Source organism: Ruditapes philippinarum, unplaced genomic scaffold (assembly GCF_026571515.1).
Source record: "Ruditapes philippinarum isolate M1 unplaced genomic scaffold, ASM2657151v2 ctg7482_1_1_1_1, whole genome shotgun sequence".
NCBI classification, from domain to species: Eukaryota; Metazoa; Mollusca; class Bivalvia; order Venerida; family Veneridae; genus Ruditapes; species Ruditapes philippinarum.
The window spans coordinates 21,008-43,401 of NW_026866137.1; the positions used below are offsets into that span (position 1 = coordinate 21,008).

The 22,394-nt window shown below is 35.4% G+C and overlaps 2 protein-coding genes and 1 long non-coding RNA gene across 3 annotated transcripts; all 3 read left to right on the plus strand.

The window, feature by feature from the left end:
• Window positions 1-2,194: 2,194 nt before the first annotated feature.
• On the plus strand, window positions 2,195-4,116 carry LOC132731435 (uncharacterized protein F54H12.2-like). Its single transcript, XM_060717615.1, has 2 exons — window positions 2,195-2,678; window positions 3,248-4,116. Exons 1-2 carry the CDS (start codon window positions 2,195-2,197, stop codon window positions 4,114-4,116), a joined length of 1,353 nt encoding a protein of 450 aa, XP_060573598.1.
• A 5,405-nt stretch (window positions 4,117-9,521) lies between these two features.
• Window positions 9,522-10,822, plus strand: LOC132731437 (uncharacterized). The gene is made up of 3 exons (XR_009625889.1): window positions 9,522-9,740; window positions 10,236-10,312; window positions 10,527-10,822. It is a non-coding gene; the product is annotated as an uncharacterized LOC132731437 (long non-coding RNA).
• A 1,421-nt stretch (window positions 10,823-12,243) lies between these two features.
• On the plus strand, window positions 12,244-17,431 carry LOC132731436 (uncharacterized). Its single transcript, XM_060717617.1, has 5 exons — window positions 12,244-14,023; window positions 14,386-14,619; window positions 14,918-15,256; window positions 15,597-16,124; window positions 17,403-17,431. Exons 1-5 carry the CDS (start codon window positions 12,244-12,246, stop codon window positions 17,429-17,431), a joined length of 2,910 nt encoding a protein of 969 aa, XP_060573600.1.
• The last annotated feature ends 4,963 nt before the right edge of the window (window positions 17,432-22,394 follow it).

The window sequence follows — 22,394 nt, forward strand, 5'->3', positions numbered from 1 at the left end:
TAACGAGGCCGTAACGGAAGCAAAGCAAGACTATTTGAAACGGATCTACACCGACCCCTCCCATCCCGCCAGTTTTAGTGGACCTGCGAGGTTGAAAAGGGAAGTCGACAGAGAGGGCAAATATGATATAAGCACTCGCGAAATAAGGACTTTTCTTGAATCTCAAGACACATATAGCACAAACAGACCCATCCATCGGCGTTTCAAAAGGAACAGAATCGTCGTGGGTGGGGTTCGCCAACAGTATGACATGGATCTATGTGATATGTCAAAACTGAGACGTTACCGTGGCAACCGAGGGACCAGCTTCCTCCTGGTGGTGATAGACGTCTTTAGCAGATTCGCATATGTCCGGCCATTGAAAAACAAAAGCGGAGAAGTTGTTTCCGATGCACTGAGAGAAATCCTAGTAGATGGAGGCAACCCGGTTCGCTGCAGATCAGACAGAGGTGCAGAGTTCAAGTCAAAAAACGTACAAGACCTGCTTCGCCGTCTCGGAATAAAACACTACTTTACAACTTCTGAATTGAAATGTCAACCTGTAGAGAGACTTAATCAGACTCTTAAAAGTGCGATCTACAAGTGGTGCTACGAGAACAAGTCATTCGCCTATATCACAGTTCTGGATGAACTAGTGAATGGCTATAATCACCGAGTGCATTCGGCACTCTTCGGTCTGAGTCCCAGCGAAGTCAACGAATCGAATCAGGCAAGACTTTGGAATCTAATGTACGTCGGCAGTGGGAAGGGTGCTAAGGGCGACAAAGGATCCGCGTATTTAAATACAACGTGGGGGATTTAGTAAGGATAAGTTTGGCCAAGAAAACTTTTGAGCGATCGTTCACTCAAAAGTTCACGGACAACATTTACAAAATTCGGGGGCGTGTCTACCGAGAAAACGTACCGGTCTACTTTTTCATGGATATAGAAGAAGAACCAATAAAACCGTCATTCTATGAGGCAGAACTGCAGCGTGTACAAAAAAACTTGGACGACCCGAGCCAATGGGAAATAGAGAAAATTATAAGAACGAGAAAGGTTGGACACAACCAGGAAGTTTTTGTTCGTTTTAGGGGTCTAGGAACAAAGTTTGACCCCTGGATATTAAAATCTTCAATAGGCTCTAAAACAACGTAACATAAAATAAGCTTTAGTCAGTTTTAAATGATGATGAATCAAGTTCACGCTGATGTTAGCAATACGGACTGCCTCGGTCTTTATCCTCTCAACAACGGTTCAGACTTTCACGTAGTGTTGGATGAAACATTGGTTCTAACGAGCGGGCATTGGCACGTAGCACTTGTAGGTTTAACAGCCGAAACTACGGAAGAGGGTTTGGAACTACGCGGCAAAGAACTGTACCTTTGCTCCAATATTGTAGATTATTCAGTGGTTGGTGGAAAAAAGTCAGTCTTTTAAGGAAGCTGTGTTTGGGAAATGGCATTAGAACGGCTGGGGGTGGTTGCGTGTTTTTTGTTGACACGTCAGATAACAATTGTTTCTACAAACGTGTTAATAGCAAGGAAATTAAACATATTCGGATATACGTAACTGACAGAAATGGGCAGAAGTTAGATGCTTTGAATGATTATTCAGTCGCAGTAACGCTCCATTTCAAATTGAAAACGTTGAAGTGAGTGGGTGGTGCTCCGATATAACTAACCAATCAAACGCGTCTAAAGACTACTCTTTGTTCATTGATTAGTGGACAAATGGACGTAATGTCTATTATTAATGCACTTACTGTTTAGATATCGAACACAATGGAAAACGCTTCACTCAAACGAAATCAACTATATGTACCAGACTTTAAAGCTTGGGAGCGATTCTACGAGAGAAAAGTTCCTTCAAACACGGCTAGCTCACAGAGGGAACAACCGTTCCATAGTAAACGGCCGGCAGAAGTAAAACTCCAGTTTGTTTCACCTGTGGAAGAGACTGTGGATCAAGCTGAGAGTGAAATCAGATCAAACGCTACAGAAACTAAATCTCATGTGAAAAAGCAAAAAGGCAACAAGGACTCTGGGGCGTTACCACGGCAACCAAATATTCAGGATATTATAAGAGCATCTTCATTACAGAAAAAAAACAACTAAGCAGCGGTCGCATAAAAACAAAGGCGCTTCTAAGGACAAAAAGAAGTTTAGTTACAGGACTTTAAACGACATATTTAGTGCGCCGAGGTAATAGAATCATGTCTGTTCTTTCGCCACTGAGTGACAATGAAAGTGCACCGGAAGCGTTAGACATTTTCAAGCTTTACCCTAACCAAGTTGCTATTCAGAACTTCTTTTTAGAGGACATCAGACCAGTAAGCCAGTTCACGGGAGTAGCCGCCCCGCTCGAGTTTGAAACATCACTTCAAGGGGACTCATACTGTGAACTTCCGTCGTGCAGGCTGTTTTTAAGGGTGCGAATTCTACATGCAGACGGCACACGATGTGATGATAACGTGAAAATATCACCCTGTGACGCTTTTTTCCACTCAATGTTTAAAAAAGTGGACGTGTACATGAACAGGACACTGGTTAGTTCCTCTGGCGATCTATATCCTTACAAAAGTTACTTTAACAAGTTGTTTAGGCGCGACCTGAGCAAGGGAAATGGGAAAAAATCAGACTGCGAGCTCTTTACAGGAAATGATGGAGGATTCCCAGCTGAAACAAACCCTAACGGAGGTTAGTATTGCATTTTACTTGCTACATTGTGCATGAGTAATGTCCCTTTAATGATCGTTTTATTGCAGTAAAAGCGCTTTTTTCGTCAGATCGCCAATTCTCATATAAAGGCGTACAGTCATTATCTAATAAAACTATTTTAATGATTAAAACTGTTAAATGCATGTTGTAGAGCACATAGAAAACCAATATATCGTTTATGTAATTGTTACAGTGGCATTCTACCTTTTTGTAATTGTCACGATTGTTAATTCTCACGAGGCACTGTTTTTATACAATGATGAAAAAGATTGCAATTTCTACGAAATTAACTTTATACAACTTGCAAAATTTGTATATATTTACATAATAAAACGTTGCCGCGATTTAAAAAAAAAAAGTGTCAAAACTTTGATTTTTATAGACTAGTCTACACGAAACTGTGGTGCTATTTTATGTTTTAGTGATAATTAATTCATTTAAGATACTAGTATACTTATTATTACACCATTTATTTTAGAGTATCTTTGTTATAACTAAGTTGCTACGTTGTTTTAACTGTTAACGATCATGTTTTTTGTCTACGTAAGGAAACTATGGACTGTTCAAGCGATACAATGTTAGTCGGGGATCGAGACCATTCGACCTGGTGGGATTACCATTAAATGATATCATGGAACTCGACCGTTATCTCATTAACGGTGTTCACCTTAGATTAGTTCTTCACCGGAACAATGTAGATTTCTGTCTGCTTAGTGGAGAAGATAATGCTCAGGGTGGATATCGTTTGAAAATTGAAGATGCATTTTTACGACTTATGAAAGTGAAAGTAAATCCTGCGATTTTGTTAGCGCACTCTAAGCTATTGAAGAATGTCACTGCTAAGTATCCGTATATTCGTTCAGAGACAAAATGTGCAAACATTGCCAGTGGCCAAAGTATTTTTACATGGGATCACATAAATGCTGGTTACCTGCCAAAGTTCGTGATTGTCACGTTTGTAGACAGTGCCGCTGTGTTGGGCTCGCTTAGGTTGAATCCGTTTAATATGGAACATTTTGATTTGCGACAAATCAGTCTTTACATCAACGGTGTAGCATGTTCTGGGAACCCAGTAAATGTCAGTTACGATGAGGATCTCACTGCAGAAGTTTTAGACCGAATATATGGTTTTCGGAAGTCCAGGCCCTTGTACACTGCCATGGGTGGTATAAGCAACAAGGAACGAGATTTGTGTGAGATAGGCAAGTCAGAACTCAAGAATGGATCTGCTATATATGTCTTTGACCTTTCACCTGTCGTAGACGAAGGTTTTCATTTTGAACTACTGAACAGTGGAACACTTTCACTGCAGGTGAAATTTGGTAGTTCCCTTGCTCAAAATGTTGCATGTATAGTCTACGCAGAATACGATGCCTTAATGGAAATAGACGACTCCCGTATTGTGAAGATTGTTTAAGAAAAAGCCCCCCACCCCCCACCTCTTTATATATATATGTTACAAAACTGTCTGTACATAAGCATATATGCTTCATTATGTAAATTGTAATTTGCCAATGACGAAGAACTATTATATTCAAGTCTATATTTGTAAATAAAATTCTGTTCTGTTCTGTCCATTATCCTACCTGTTCATGTATATGTATTTGTTTAACCATTTACACTATCTTAAAATAACACAAAGAAACTGGTTCGCTATTGTTTGTCAAACATCTAACAAACAAATATGACGTCACATTGCGTACTGTTGACTAGGTCACGACCTTTTCAAACGAGATGTTTATAAATATTACTTTAAAATACTATTTACTATTCCTTTCAATTTCAGATTATTTTACGTATTGTATATAATTATTAAGTCTATGTATAACGCCTCTGTACAAATAAATTAACCAAACTCTTAATATGCATTCTTGTGTTTTCACCTTCAACCAAACAGATTTGATATACACTGTATATAAAATATGCGAAATTGGAACATTCACACCTACATGGACGGAGTAAATCAAGTAGCCCTATTTATAATTACTGAAAACCGAAACTGTCTAGAATAATACTAAAAAAAGGTTAAGCTCTGTAATACAGAGTAAAAAGCCGTTTTACATTCAGTTTAATTTCGTTAACATCTAATTACATTAAATAAAATACAGTTTAAAAAATATAATGATATGTATGTGACGAACGGTTACGTCAACTCTAACGGCTAATTTCTGTGAATCAGTCGCTTTTTAAGAATGTTTTTTACATATTAAGTCATTTATATGGAAATTTCTCTCCGCAGCGAACATTTTAACTGGTGCAATATACTTTTTTATACTTTCAAAAATATTCATTTCATTTATTGGCAAGTCGGCATTTCAAATGCGTTTGACCATTTACACTTACTAAATATGGTCGGGATATACATTCTATACTTAAATATTACACATATAACTACACATTTAATTTAATCTTTGAATAATAAATAATCACAAAATATCAAACATGAAGAAAATTTAAACTCACAAAGAAAATAAAATTCAAGGGTTAAATTTCTCAAATTATAAGCTTCCATTATATAAACTTTGCATTTTTTACAATACTAAACAAAAATTAAAACAGCAGGGAATGGCCTTCAAAGCGCCCTCAAAACTACTAAACTTACGTAACACAACTCTGACATGATTCTCGGTAAACATCAGAGGACACTGACCAGTCGCGCGTCGTTTGGTCATGCCGCGTGACATAATATCCTCTGCAGGACACCTGCATCAGCGTCCGAATGAGTTCACGTGACAGGGGTACAAAATGTATCACGTGACGCTTATCCTTATTAAGACTTGTTGTTTTTTCTGGTACTTTAATATACCCAGCAGAACTAAAGTGATAAGATGATTAAGGAAATATTGCTCTTGTTGCTTTTGCCGCTGACCATATTTTCTTGTACAGAAAGTGGAGGATCTGTGCGTTGCTACAGAAGATGGAACGGTATTGCCGCCCATGTTAAAGCTTTAGTAATTTATCAATGGGACGGCGTGTGTCACTTCCCAGATGAAGCAGACAGAATTACACTATACGGGATAGGTCTGGGCTGCGAACAGTGCTTGTTTCCGGTTTCCGGTTGGAATGAAGTCACTGTCAATGGACGCTTATGCAAGGTAAGTGATTAACCATTTTTGAAACAAACTGTTGAGATAATATATGGGAGTAAAAAAATATTACCTACGGACACAACATCCAGTAATTGAAGCGCTGATTATCAAAATCGTCATCTATGTTAATTTTCAAAGTAACTCGATAAGTCAAGAATTTGCGTAAGTATGTTAGTGAAACGATATGAATAATAATATACGGATATTTTACAACATTGAATTCATCAGTACATGTAATCATAACTTCGTGCATCGGTATATTAATAAAGCTGACTGAGATTTTTTTAAAGTTAAAAAGAAAAAATACAAAGACTTACATGAATGTTGTGTTTTCATCCAACTGAACTATGTTATCCATTGTTAAGATAATTTAGGTTTAAAGTTGTAAGTTTAAAGTTATATATACGTCCGTCTGTAAGCTAATTTTAGGTTTAAAGTTATAAGTTTAAAGTTTAAAGATATATATAAGTCTGTCTGTAAGCTATGAATCACAAATCAGCGGTTGCAGAAACAGTGTCACCCTTTCCAGAATCGGACCTATCATTTTGCTGGAATAAGTGCACGTGACATATAAATGGGTGTGGTTTCACATTTCCTTTTCATGAAATCCTTGATTAGTACTCTCACGTAAACTGTCACGTGTCCCGTGATTACGTACCTGTACGTTTTTTTTATGTTCTCCATATATTTTTTCACTTGTTTGCAAATATGTACTTTCTTTTGTTGCAAACTTTTTTCACAGATTAGGTGAGAAATACGTCTTCGGACGACAAAAGACTGTATACACACAGTGTAAGCCAAATGATTATCTAACGAATAAAACTCTTTTATGAATGTATGGCCTTTCAGTGAGAAATACCTTATTTTGGTTCCAAAAAAAAATACTAAGGAAATCACAGTGGCTATGTTTTTGCGAACAAAAAGCTATAATCACAAACTGCAAGCCAATGTTTTAAATATTTTCTTTAGTAAGATATAATTCTTTTCGATTCAAATCTTATTCACGGAAAAATACTAAGGAATTCACACTGGTTATTTTTTTGCGAGAAAAAGTTATAATTACACACTGGAAGTCAATGTTTTAAATATTTTCTTTAGTAAGACATAATTCTTTTTGATTCAAATCTTATTCACGGAAAAATACTAAGGAAATCTCACTGGTTATGTTTTTCGCGAACAAAAAGCTATAATAATACACTGGAAGCCAATGTTTTAAATATTTTCCTTAGTAAGACATAATTCTTTTTGATTCAAAGTTTATTCACGAAAAAATACGAAAGCACACATCTTTGTTGGGAAAATGCCACAAACACTCAATGTAAGCCAGACTATTATTGTGTAACCTCACTTTACAACTTCCCCACCTTCACAAAATGCTAACTTACACATATTTACTGGTGTTATATTCAAATGTAAATGGAAACCGTAATGGTTAAGATGTCTCCAAGAGTTAATTCACATATATATAGAAATCACGTTGTCATACAGAAAAATAAATCAACATTTTTTAATATTCGATCTGCGGATTTAGCTATTTATTCTACACTTTGTTCTGGACATATTACATTAAACGGTGATCGTTTTGTAATAGAAAGCAACTTTAACTGGCCGGTTGGATTCGAATGTGAAAACACTAGATATTCGTGCCGTGTAGTGCTGGACAAAAACGGCGAAATTATAACGGCATTTCTAACAAAATAATAAAATAACGATGTCCGACGATGACAAATTTATCGCCTCATTCTTATTTCCTAATGAAATTTCTACATTTACACCCGCTCCCGACAACATACGTCGTGAGGTACAGAGACTGGAGACGCTTGTGGATTCTGACTATAAATGCCCGCACTGTAATAGGGTATTTTCAAACAAGAGTAATTTAAATAGGCATACTAAAAATATCCATAGCGCAAATCGGCGTCAAACGAGTGCGAGCGCGAATTTAACTTGTGAAAAGTGTGATAAGAGTTTCACCAAAAATTTTAACTTATTACGACATGAAAAGACATGTAAAGGAAAAAAGTCAGAAACGTGCGATGTATGTGAAAAAAGATTTACGAATAAACGCTGCTTAAACAGGCATATGCTACTCAAACATGCATTAACCTGTCCCGTTTGCAAACAGGTTTTCGAAAGCAAGTTAAACCTAAAGACTCATGTTGGAACTCACCTATCAAATGACTTTTTAACTGTAAACCAACTACAAAAGTTACGAAGAATTACTGGGCGGTCTATACTGCTATCTACAGACAAAACATCACAACAACCTGGGACCTCTGGCACTAACCAAAATGTTAATACTACAGCCTCAGCGTCTGTGCCAATTTCCCCTGAACCTGTATTTGACCAGACATCGAGACCTATACATGGAAATGCTGGCATACTGTACACTATTAATCCGACAGGTTTAGCAAGACATTCTATGCTGAACCTGTTTTCAGAAAAGCGAGAAAATCTTATCTGGAACCTTAATACCGCGATTGAAAGGTACGGCCATTGTATGATAATACCTGCATACGTATATTAATCATTAAATCCTTATATATATATATATTTCATTGAATGAAAAAACATTTGCTCCAATTTATGCTGTAAGATTCACCTTTATTCAAATACAATTAATAATGAATTCGTTTAAAGAAGAAAAGATTCAGTTAATTTTCATGATAAAAATTATATTACTGGATTTAGTTTGTTTACAAGAAATGCGTGTGTAACATTGCTCTTTAATAGTTACGTTATAACATTGCAGGTGGAATAGCGTGAGATGGTATATTGCAGTGAGAGCACGAATGTTGAGGTTTGACAACGAAGGAAACATCAGGTACGGCAAATCTTTTCAAATATTTTATTCAAAGTATGTTGTACTGATGTGGAACTAAGCGTCTAATACAAATATATATCTTATATTACAATTACAGCTAAATTTCGATATCTATTTTTTTTTCATCTCGGTGAATTGGCAAAATTATTTTGATAACAGTAATCTTACAACAGTTAAAGATAAATTATCGTTTTTAACGATTATCCGATTTAAATATTAATCCTTTCTACTCTGTCAGCGACTTAATTTTAATAGGTGTTGTATACATAAGCGGATAGCGTTACATTTGAGATGAACTAGTGTGTATCTGGTTTATTTATACGGGGCATAAGTGCTACAAGGCGGTTGTTTTGAGACAACAGAGATTTTAATCTGGTCATGATCTTTTATTTTCCTGTGGCAAATTGTTTGACAAGTCAAACATCTTTTATACCGCTGATTTTATTACAATACAATGGCATTATTCAAAGTATGTTGTACTGATGTGGAACTAAGCGTCTCCCAGCAAACACATGACGTTAAAATAACGTCGGATTAATGTTAGATTTTGGTCATGACGTCGGCGACCAAAATACGACATAAATCTGACGTTAAAATACCGATGTCTAATAGACGTTTCTTTTTGACGTCGTACTAACGTCAGGTTATGGTCGGTGTCCTTACGGTAGGTAAAACAAAATTACAAAAAATAATCCTTATTCGCTGTTGTAACCATTTAAACTTTTTTTCAAATGTTATTTGGATTACAAATGAAGTGTTCTTATATAAATACAGACCAAGATCGCGGCGCTGCAACCTAATAAAACATAAAGGTGGCGCTGTATATACGCAAGTTACATGTGTTATTGTTATGGAATCTATTTATAGCTACAGATCTGTTTACAAGTTCCAATCATTTAACGTTGTAATATTATCATTTGTGGTACATTATATGTATCAAAATGACGTGTTTTTAATAGTGCTTTAACATTTAATCATAGTGACAGAAAAGGGAAAGAAAACATAATTAACCTTTAATTCGAATCTAAAGTCACGTGGATGGAAATTCGTAGGCGTTACGTTTTGGCTGTCGGTCAGGAATCGGGATGCATTGATAAGTGAATATTATAGGTTTTCTTGAACAAAAAGGTCAGTTCAATTTATTTAGATTTATTTCTACTTTGTATTTGATAAATAATTGCATGATTGCAAGCACTCTTAAATTTAATTATCATTATTTGAACAGCTGAAGTAAAATGTCACACAAATTCGCGATAATGTCTAATAATAAATCTTTTTAAAATTGACATGTTTTAACTCTGCTTGTGAAGAGTTTATAATATGCCTTTCAGTACTACCAAAGAGAATGCTAAGTTTTCATATTTTTCTTAAACTGTGATGTTTTTGTCAGTTAAAATCTGAGAATTGAGAATGAATTTGTACGATTTCGAGCATTTCGGACCAAGACGTTTCGGTCCCAAATAACCCAAAACGTTCCGGTCCCAAATAACGCAAGACGTTTTGGTTCCAGATATTTCGGCATTAAATCTTTAATTTAAAACTATGAAATATTTTAGACTTGCTTAACTGTTCTATTTCAAACGTAGAATATATACATAAGTTAGAATATAATTTTCTTTTCAGGGAGTTTAAGTGTTGAACATGCTCTCAAAGGTCGGAGGGACGGAAACACATGAATATGTAAAAAGAAACATATGAAAGTAAGATTTTTGTAAATTCTATTACATACTTTAATCCATACTAAACTGGGAGTTTAAAAGCGGCTTTTTAAATGTTCAGTTTTTATGTTTACTTTTAATTTTTGTTAAAGCTCTCTTATAAAAAGTTGGCAAAATTGTTCATTAAGTTAATATAACCATGAAAACATTTTTGCTTGTTATTTTTACATGTTTCATAAATTTCTTTTTTTTTCAGTGAAAATGATGTCACACACGCTATTGGGCGCTACATATCCTCCGGACAGACGAGGGGTGCTGAAAGAAGGTCATATCTTAAAGCATCACACCTCAAAATTCGTGCTAATTCTCATGGATATCTAAAAGTATAACTTTGTGAAGTAACTAAAAGGCAGCAATTTATACATTACTGACAATTATCAAAGGAGGTCAAAATATGCAAAATGGCACTAAATGTTTTAGAAATGCTGTAGAAATATAGTTAAAGTACTGAAAATCTGTCATTAATTGCTCGAAACATTATTATCAGAATGTTTTAACTTTCCTTAAAATTATAATATTTTCATTGTTTTATTTGATAAGGCAAATTTTGATAGAAATGTGCATACATTGTTTTGTTCTTAAATATTTGTACATGTTTTCTTAGTTTCATTTATGTCATTGTTTTTGTAATACTTTTTGTTTTGTAATTCACTTATTTTATGTTTTATTTTGTTTAATTTATGAAAATTATTTAACCTTGAAGAATTTACTAAAATTGTATGTATCAGCTTAAAATTGCAACTTTTATCTTAAATTAAAAAAAAACATGAAACATATTTTTGCTTTTAGTTTTCTGTTATACATTTCATTTGAGGGAAAGTTACTTAATAGAATGAGTTACATTAAATAAGATCAAATCAGGATTAGCCAGAAAATATTTATGACGTGGTGAAACAAAAAAAGATTAGGGGAATGATAAGATGAAGGTCAGAAAATGATCAGATCTAGGGCAGAAAAGGGTTAATATTTAGGTCGGAAAATGGTCAGATTGAGGTCGGAAAATGGTTAGAAACTGGTTAGATTTAGGTCTGAAAATGGTCAGATTGAGGTCGGAAAATGGTCAGATTGAGGTCGGAAAATGGTTAGATAATGGTCAGATTTTGGTCATAAAAAGGTTAAATAATGGTTAGATTCTGACGTCTACCTGACGTCAGATTATTACGTCAAAAAAACTTTCAAATCCAACCGTTTTTCCGACCGTCATCCGACGTCAGAACCTAACTTAAATCTGACGTCAGTATGACGTCTTGTGTTTGCTGGGCTATTACAAATATAAATCTTAATTGCAATTACAGCTAAATTTCGATATCTATTTTATTTTCATCTCGGTGAATTGGCAAAATTATTTTGATAACAGTAATCTTACAACAGTTAAAGGTACATTATCGTTTTTAACGATTATCCGATTTAAATATTAATCCTATCTACTCTGTCAGCGACTTACTTTTAATAGGTGTTGTATACATAAGCGGATAGCGTTACATTTGATAATGTTTTAAAACGATGAACTATTGTGTATCTGGTTTATTTATACGGGGCATAAGTGCTACCAGATGGTTGTTTTTAGACAACAGAGATTTTAATCTGGTCATGATCTTTTATTTTCCTGTGGCAAATTGTTTGACAAGTCAAACATCTTTTATACCGCTGATTTTATAACAATACAATGGCATAATGTTTTGACAAACATTGTCATTACACTAACATATAAAAGAATAATATGATTAACATGTTTTTGAAACATGGTACTGCTACTTTAATATTTTTTTTTCAACAGGGATGAAGAGCGTCCGACATTTCGCTCGTCAGCACAGATACTGCTTGACAGTGACAGGATCGAGTTTCAAATTGACCAGGCCTTTTTCAAAGTGAACTTGTCGCTAGAATCGTTCTGTTCATCCGCAAGCGGGTGGATGTTAGAAGAAATTCTTTACATGGAACAGTTTATATTTCGATATGCCCCTTTAGGTGGCAACTGTGGCGACTTATCGTTACCTGCGCGCCTATCAAACACAAGGGCTCTTATAACAGTCACGGGGAGACCAGCTAACACAAAGGATTGTTTTGTGTGGTCCGTAGTTGCTGCTTTACACCATGACCCAGAACTACACACCGGATCAGTCCATTGGACCTGCTTTGAAGAATATCGAACACTTTACAGAATACCCGAGAGCATGAAGACTGATGAAACGGTCACAATAGTGCAAATACCAGACTTTGAGAAATTAAACAAGGTCTCGGTTAATGTGTTTGCGTACGATCGTAATGTGATATTTCCACTCTATGTTTCAACATTTAAGGGCGCCAGGGGTCATGCTGACCTGCTGTTGATAACCGTACTAAATGAAGAGACAGGTGATAGTTTGAAGCATTTTTGTGCCATTACTGACCTTGGGCGACTTGTGAGGAAACAGCAAGAAAAAACACATAAAACATACGTATGCCCAAGATGCCTAACCACCAAGTACTCCGAGTCTGATCTACAAAAACACAAAGAACTATGCATGTTGGTCGATCCGCTCCATGTGAAAATGCCAGAGGCAGGAGGGTCATTTGTAGAGTTCAGAAACTACACGAAACAACTCGAAATGCCATTCTTAATTGTTGCCAGATTTGAATGCTTCCGTCGACCAATACTGGACCTCCGTGAACCTACAGAAGGAGTGACTGTAAGGGAAAGGTTCCACGAACCTTGTGCTCTCGCTTATTACAGAGTCAGTGTTGATGACAGTCATCCATCAAGTCCAGTTTTTTTCACGGATGACTCTCCGGAGACAGTGATGAACGAATTTCTGCGATGTATGCAACGAGAACAGGCAGCTGCTATGGAAATCATGAAAACAGTCAAACCGATGGTGTACTGTGATGAGGGCATCAGAAATATCGAAGCTTCAAATGATAACTGTCATATATGTGGGGATGCTTTTGTACCTGATCAAAAGGTGGTACTTGACCATGATCACATCAGTGGAAAGATCCGGGGAAGAGCCTGTCTTGGGTGTAACCTGAACTTTAGACTACCCAATCACATAGTCATTGTCCTTAACGATCTGTCAGCTTATGATGGAAGAATCGTACTGAGCGCAGCCGGCATACACGGCACTGCAAATATACGTGTCATTCCAAAGTCAATTGACACATATGCGGGCATTATGATAGATAAATGTCGCTTCATCGACTTTCAAAGTTTCTTTAAAGAACCTCTCGACAATTTGATAAAAGACTTTTGCACTGAAGAAGGGGATCGTAACTGCCTGGAACACACTAAAAGACACTGGCCAGTTACGCCCCGACCTTCAGACCTCATGCGCATACCACTGTGCAGAGACTTTTTGCGCGGACCAGAAGATCTGCATGCAACAGCTCTACCACCTATAGAAATGTTCGCAGATGAATTAGAGGGTTCTGCTTTGTCGGAAGAGGAATATAATATTGTTTCTGACACATGGAGCAGTCTCTCAAATAGGTGTATGCAAGAGCTATTGAAAGTGGCATTGATAACGGACTGTCTGTTCACTAGCGATATCATACAAATCTTTAGAAAAAATGTCCGGAAAGATCTGAAACTCGATCCTGTGCGATACTTCACACTAGCAAGTTTCGCGTGGGACTGTGCCCTCCGTTACTCGGAGACGAAACTTCAACTGCAAACTTCATTAGAGGCACACCTTATGATAGAAAATGCTATAAGGGGTATGTCAGTTTTTATCAAAATAAATAATAACAAATAAAAATTAACAAGATAAGCTGTAATTAATGCAATAAATGCACTGTAAGAGATAAATATAATAAATAATGAAATTTTTGCTTTTGATAAAAAATAACAAGATAGGCTGTAATTAATGCAATAAATGCACTCTAAGAGATAAACATAATAAATAATGAATTTTCTTGCTTTTGATAAAAATTAACAAGATAAGCTGTAATTAATGCAATAAATGCACTATAAGAATGAATAATGAAAAAGGAATGCACGTAATAAAAATAAAAAAGGAATGCACAATGCTTAGTGATATAACTAATGGGGATTAATATTAAAATGAATTTGTTTTCAGGTGGAATTGCAGTAACTGGTAACCCGAGATACTCCGTGGCTAACAACAAAGATATGCCCGCTGGCATGTACAACGAGACTGAAGAAACCAGTTACATAGACTTTCTGGACTTTAATGGTCTCTACACATTAATTATGTCGTCAGCGCGCCTCCCTGCGTATGGATTTAGATTTCTGACGGACTATGAACTGGAAAGGTTTGACTTCAGTGATATCCCGGCTGATAGTGACCACGGTTATATCCTTGAGGTTGACTTGTCTTATCCGGCAGAACTTCATGACCGAACTTGACAGTATGTATAGTCACTATAATTACAATTATTATTTCTGAAACGCTTATAATATATATTGTGAATAAAATACGGTCAATCAATTAAGTATCGATCTGATAAAATGAAATGTATTATTCTTGAACCTTAAGGCATCCCGCGTTAAGCCACCAAAAAAACATATCAAACAAAGCAATCGTCATTGCATATACTATTCTATAACAATAGCAGCGGCCAAATATATGTACTCTACCTTAATTTCAGGTTTCCCTATGGCTCCAGAAAAGATAAATCTGTGCAAGGAAGACATATCACCATACACGATCAATACTGCTGCGGAGGCTGGAATAAATCTTGACAACGTTTGCACAGAACAGCGTCTGTGTTTAACGCTAAAGGATAAAAAGTCATACACTCTCCATTACCTAAATCTTCAATTTTACACCAAATATGGACTGCAGGTAACAAAAATACACAGGGTGCTAACATTTGTCCAGACGCCATTCTTACATAGTTACATGCAGTATTGTGGGGACAAGAGAAAAGAAGCTTTGTCACCAGTTCACAAGACTCTATGGAAGAATCTGTGCAATCTCGTCTGTGGTAATTGATCAACTTATTCATTTATCCTATTTATTTATCTTTAATTATCTACTTATTTTGATTAATAAATTCACTTATCTTTTTCTTTATAAATCATTTTTTCATTTTTATCAATACCTATTTAACAATTAAGCTGGTGAAATATTGAATTAATAAATAAAGAATAGGCATGTCACTTTATTTGCCCGCTTTATTTAAAGTGATTGTTCATTTAATATACGATTTATAGTTTATAACGTGACTTCACTTTTGCTCTTTGAATTAGATAGTTCTCACATTAATGTTTTAGTTTTTGATCACATAATTAAATAAAGACATTTTCAATGTTGCTATTTTTCAGGTAAAAGCTATGAAAATCCGAGAAATTACAAGGACATACGGATTTGTAACAGTGAGAGCAGTTTGTTGAAACTGGTGGCAAAACCTTCCTTTGACTGTCTGCGCATCCTTGACGACAATCTGACAGCTGTACAAATGCATAGAACACAAGTCGTACTAAACAAACCGATTGCCGTGGGCTTTGCTATACTGGAGCTATCAAAACTCTTGGTTTATAGCTTTTATTATGACTTTGTTAAAAAGAAGCTAGCAAAAGATGCCTCTGTTTCATTCCTGGCTGGTGACACGGACAGTCTTGTTCTGAAAATATCTGGAGTCGGAGACCTGACAAATAGGTATAAAACCTACAAAAGCCTATTCGATTTCTCGAACTTACCACCTGGACATCCGTTATATGACAATGAAAATAAAATGATCCCGGGTAAAGTGAAATTTGAGAGACCCGGTGAAATTGGTCTAGAGTTCATCTCTCTGTCCCCAAAGTGCTACTCGTTAAAAACAGACAAGGGGTATAAGCAAGCGCGGAAGGGTAGCTCGAAAGAAATTAAACATGAAATTTACAAAAAATGCCTGACTGAAAACAACTGTCACAGGGAAAATGTGAACGAAATACGACATTATAATCAAAAGCTTTATCGGGTGTCTGTTAACAAGCGAGTGCTCAACATATTGGACTTTAAAAGACACCACTTCGACGCACTCACCTCGGTTAGCTTTGGTCATTATTCTTTGAACCAGGTGTAAAAACAAACTACACTGAATGACAACATCATTTTGTATTATACATTTATTGTGCACTAAATGACACCATACTGAACTATGTTTACATTCACAATGTATTTAATATGTAAATAAACAGATTTGCCATTTATTGAGTAGTATTTGTATATTTGTTTCATATCTAACGGTTTACGACGGTAAAATTGCCGTGTTCCAACAAATGTTTCGACATGGAATTATTTGTACGATAATAATAGTATATCATTTGAATTGAACAAATAAATGTTGATTTTAAGCTTAAAGCGACAAAGAAAGTACCTGAACCATTTTACTTGTTTCAGTACTATGCGTCAATTTAAACACTTTAAGAATTTAAGCAAATATATATAGTACAATCTCACACATTTCATTGTAAAGTACTATATAAATTATCAAGTAGTAAACAAACAAATAATACACTACGAATTATCTGTTTCTTATCCAATTAATCCAGTGGCATTAGATACTGAAATAAAATGTATCAGATAGTTTAAATAAAAATCAATGTATAAGAAGGTCCAGAATAATTATGAGCGTTATATTAAATCACAGCAGCTGTTGTTTTCATCGCTTTAACGGTATATCAATTCAATTTAAGTGCCGGAAACGGCAATAAGGACTGTCCATATTGTAAACACTGTAATATCCTAGCCTACATGGTATTAGTATGAAAGCCACTTTGATCGTTTATTTTTCGGTGGCTCCGTAGGACCGCTTTTCAAATCAGTTGCAGATCTAGGCTTTTTTCTTGGTTTCATTAAGTGTTTAGGCACGTTGATTTGGTTCAGCGCTGTTTTAAAATACTCAAAATCATCTGGAGGGTCCTTTGTCCCTTTACTTACTATAGAACTGTATATGTAATCTGTGAGACTTGAATTCATTTTTCTCCCGTGAATTCGCAGAATGGCTGGTGTGTTCACTTGGAAGACATTTTTTCCGAAGTTCATTATGTAGAGCAACAGTGATATAGCCCTTTCTTTGAAAAACTTTGGAAAAGTGTAGGTTATAATTCTTGTGAAGTGATCGGTGACTGATTGTTGGTTTTCAGCTGTAGGCAAACTTGAGTCAGATTCATAAGTTTTTCCCCTGGCGGCAGTGGCAGCTGCAACTTCATTCAAATTTCGAGGAGCTGCTGGTGAAGAAATCGAAAACATTTCTGTCTTCTTCTGGTCTTTTTTTTCTGGCGTCTCTTTGTGTTGTTGATGCTGATGTTCCTGGTATTGCTTCTGAATCAGCTGCTGATATCGATATGCCGGTATCAGTATCAGTTTCCGAAAGCCCTTCTCCGTCCCCGCTTGCATTTGCATTCACTATTGCAGACTTCTGTGGTTGACCACTGTCCTCGTCACTTGACGAAGATGAATCGCTTTCAGAATATTCCTTGTCGAAATGCTTCAGAAATGCCGTCACTAAATTTGCTATACAAGTAGCGTATCTCTACATTTACTCTCTCTTCTTATTATTATCAACAGACTTCACTGCAAGTCTTCTCAATATGTTCTTGTGTTTGCTTAGAGCTAAAAAGTCCTCGTCCGAAATTTCAATGTTTCCGTGCAACAGGTTAAGGCAAACTTCAGATATAACTTGTACCTGCTCCCTGGAAAGACAGCGGAGAAGTTGCTTTCTTTGACTCGGTACAGCAACAGCCAAATATCGCAAAAAGTCAATATGGCGGGCAATTTGGTACATCACGCACTCATTTGAATGTTGCCAGTATATAATTTGCTTCAAAAATATCACACCTGCCGTTTAATCTGCTATAAATAATATCCAGAGCAAACTAATTACTCAAGTTCGTATATCACTGGTAATTGTCCGGGTAACACGTTCGATCGCAGTTTATAATCGGAATGTGTACTCTGTGGACTGAGATCAATTATTAAAGGACTATACTGTGCAAATTTGCATTAAAGTGGATTTGACGATCAATTTAGAACAGCAATCACAGATAACAAATGGAATTCATTATCTCAGTCCATTTGAATAAATTTCCGTAATACATAATGGTTAAATACAAAACAAAATGGCGGTGTCAGTATTTTAATCTTTTGTCTCCGCTAAAACGAAATTTTATAGGGTACGTACGCACTGTTGCATTTTTGTAAAACAACATAAATGTGCCCGGATGTAACTCATTTTCGTTCGCCGCCATTTTTTTTTTCGTTTACTGCTTGCCAAAAATGTGACTCTAATTGGTCTATTCAATACAAAAAAAACTATGATAGCATTCATTGTGCGATCGACGCTTCTTTTCCAACTGTCTGTTTTCATCCGTGTTTCCTTGTAATCTCGGCATCGTAATTTAAGCATTAACATATCAAGTACAGACCGTTCGAACTCTTTGCACGCTTGTGATCTGTACCACTTCTAAATTTCCGCCTCTTCGTCCATAACTCCGATAATGTCCCAGAAATGAACATTCAGTTTGCTGCCGCGGTCAAGCATTGTGCACGAATGATCACGCTGAGACAGGTAGTTATTTTTGCAGCCAAAGCACAACAAACGCGAGATATTTTCAAACTTTTTTACAATAGCTTTCGCGTAATGTATCTGCAGCGAAAACTCGAGTGAGCAGACGACACGTACTGTGCTGCTGTCCAACTTTTGATTTGTCTGCTGCTGTAAGCTCCATACTGTGTGACAGTGTTCTAATAATGACAAGTCATTTTACGGCCAGCTAGCTCACTTTTGCCAAGGCCATGTACTAGTATCCCCTGGCAGACAGACAATATACATTAGCGTGCTAATTGTTGTTTGGATGTGTCTTGAAAAAACATTTCAATAGGTCAGGGTATCGTATTGTAACACGGCCAGCGATTGGCTGAAAAAAAGTGCAGGGAAAACCGTATGATTCAGTTTATACATGAGGCGATTGGATGAAAGTGGGGTATTTTTAAGTATAAAAACTAATTTAAAAAGTAACACTACAATGTTTTCTGAAGAAAATGAAATATTTCATGAGTCTCTGTGATAATTTTGACTTGGATATTTGCATTTATAAAAAGTGTATGTCAGTCCTGTGATCAGCAGAAAATTTCAATGAAATGGGGGGTAATCCTCTTTGAAGTCAATTTGCAAAAAATTTGGTTGGCTACCCCTATATAACAGGAACATTTTTATGTGTCAGGCATTTCATTCTGCTAGAAAAAATACCTCTTTAGCATGAAAACTGAATTTTAAGGTAGGATAAGGGACCATTTCTTATAATGTAAGTCTATGGAAATATCAATGTGAGTGTCTGACCTAAAGAGAAGGAAATTGGAACTGTCATAATTCACAGTAGAACTTTGTCTTCATTGATTACACCATGAAAAGCTGATATTTTGGAAGAATGGATGTATACAGCCTGTCTAGGTATGATATTTCATTATTTCAGTGCAACTGTTGGTGTTTACAGCAGATAATGTGTCAAAGGGGTCAATCTACAAGCATTGTTTACATATGAACAAGAGTATTAGTGTTACATAAGAGTTAATAATGGTTTATATTTTCTTTGAACAGTGAATTTGAGTGATAATCAATTGGTGATATGTTGATGATGAATAATGTAGACCTTGGTCATTAAAAATATTTTTCAGATTTCAAAGAAATGCTGTACATTGGCTATACACATGCCAGGTTTGAAGACTTCATGTATAACTTGACAGGACCTGATGTAAGCACATTGGCCACTTTTGATGGTAGTTGCAGGTATATCATTACAAATGCATATTGTCAGGTTCCAAAACTGATATATAATAATTAAAAAAGTTTAGGGTGCTGTTTCGATTAACTTTTCGACTTTATTTAGGGGCGGAAATTTCTTCGCTCGGCACTAATTTTTACCATTTTGCTCAAATATTTAAATAGAATGTCACAAATAAATTGCTTCTTTGTCTGTTTCCTATATAAGAATGTTTTGTGTTTCATTTCCAGGCATAGATAGCATTAAAGCTTCAAATAAATAGCATTTTAAGGCTTCTGTCTTAAAATTTACTTGGTTTCAGGGCATGAATATCAACACATACTTAGAAATTGAAATCCATTGAAAAATGTAGCATAATTCAGTTAGGTTGCCTCTGAATAGCCTCTTATTATGTGGTTAAGATGCAAAATAGTGATAAGAATTTCTTGTTTTCTATTTGGTAATACATATTTACACACTCACAATTGTATAATGCCATAGTTTTTAGACTTTATGTCTGTTTAATGCATAATTGAATGTGCATCATAATGGCCAAGGGTAGAATTATTTTGTAGAAAAGTTTTATTGATAAGTAAAAGTTGATCTACTTTTTCACAATCATATCAGGCACAATAATAACACAGCTTTAGTGTCTGTGATGTGTCTATAAACAGAAAAAGCACTTATTCTGGTAGATAATTGTATAAAAAGGGTGTGATTATGCACAACTTCAGTGAATTACCTCCCTTTATTTATTGAGAAACTTAGATAAGTGCATAAATTCTAGTTTCTGGCTAGCTAAATGAGAAAAAGATACACATTACTGTCCATTCCAAGTACATTTTGGTCTGAAGAGGTGATTTAAATGTTAAAACACCTGAAAGAAGGTTTCAGTTGTCATATTTGACTCCAAATGAATGCAAAAATGACCAAAAAATGGGTGTAGAAGTCAAATTTTAGGCTTTTACTGTGCTGTTAAATTCAGAGGAACTTGGTTTTTCCATATATATTGCATTTCTTTATATCCATGTAAGAGAGAGACAAAAAATATAAAAAGAATTTTGGCATTTTATTGACATTTAGGCTTGTATTTAAGACTATATATGCAAATATTTGGAGTAGAAAAATATAGCAGGGCAGTTTTGAAATACCTAGTTACACCCAAAATGTTGCTATGTGTGTACAAATAATGTGTAATCCATAATCAGGTCATTATACAGTAGTTATTAAGTATGTTTGCTAAGCTAAATCTTCATTCAGGAAGTCTATTGGTAATAAAATGTTGAAATTTGGGTGAAAAATCACTTATTTTGGTATGGGTGGGGTGATAAAATTGCTCCCTGCTGCATCCTTTTGTTACAAAATTAGTATTTTGAAGCACTTCTGTAATGAGAACAGTGTAGTTTTGCTATCTGTGTGATTTTATGGAAGTTGTTACAAAATTGGCTTCAGAATAATGAGTTAAGTATAAAAATCACATGCTAAAATTCATTTTCAGAATATCCGGAATGCGGCATAACGGCGCTTGTTGCAAAAAAGGGAACTTCAAAGTTTTAAATGACTTAAGAGTGGTGAAAATGCATCCACATTATTGGTAATTGTATATGCAACTTCATTTATTATTAGATTTTAGAATACTAAACATTTAATAATCCCTTTAGGTCAGGGTATCGTATTGTAACACGGCCAGCGATTGGCTGAAAAAAAGTGCAGGGAAAACCGTATGATTCAGTTTATACATGAGGCGATTGGATGAAAGTGGGGTATTTTTAAGTATAAAAACTAATTTAAAAAGTAACACTACAATGTTTTCTGAAGAAAATGAAATATTTCATGAGTCTCTGTGATAATTTTGACTTGGATATTTGCATTTATAAAAAGTGTATGTCAGTCCTGTGATCAGCAGAAAATTTCAATGAAATGGGGGGTAATCCTCTTTGAAGTCAATTTGCAAAAAATTTGGTTGGCTACCCCTATATAACAGGAACATTTTTATGTGTCAGGCATTTCATTCTGCTAGAAAAAATACCTCTTTAGCATGAAAACTGAATTTTAAGGTAGGATAAGGGACCATTTCTTATAATGTAAGTCAATGGAAATATCAATGTGAGTGTCTGACCAATACATACCGTCTAATGCCTCCATTCAATCTCGACCGAACTGTTTGCTTATTAAACACTCCGCCATCTTTGATGGCACTTTAAAGCTATACTTATTTTTTTAAGGGATAATAATCTCCCTTTCAAATGGGATTAGCAAATGTGATTAAAAATAAGTTGTGTATTCGTATTTGTATGTTAATTGTATTTTAATTGTATTGTTATTGTATTGTTATTGTATTGTTATCGTATTGTTATTGTATTACGTAACTAATCC

What these genes read in the sequence shown, in the direction of transcription:
- LOC132731435 (XM_060717615.1), top strand. Translation starts at nt 2,195, where the DNA reads ATGTCTGTTCTTTCGCCACTGAGTGACAATGAAAGTGCACCGGAAGCG. An exon ending in TGAAACAAACCCTAACGGAG is followed by an intron (nt 2,679 to 3,247) that starts GTTAGTATTGCA and finishes TGTCTACGTAAG; the next exon opens with GAAACTATGGACTGTTCAAG.
- LOC132731436 (XM_060717617.1), top strand. Translation starts at nt 12,244, where the DNA reads ATGTTAGAAGAAATTCTTTACATGGAACAGTTTATATTTCGATATGCC. An exon ending in GATAGAAAATGCTATAAGGG is followed by an intron (nt 14,024 to 14,385) that starts GTATGTCAGTTT and finishes ATTTGTTTTCAG; the next exon opens with GTGGAATTGCAGTAACTGGT. An exon ending in GTATAAGCAAGCGCGGAAGG is followed by an intron (nt 16,125 to 17,402) that starts GTAGCTCGAAAG and finishes GTTGGTTTTCAG; the next exon opens with CTGTAGGCAAACTTGAGTCA.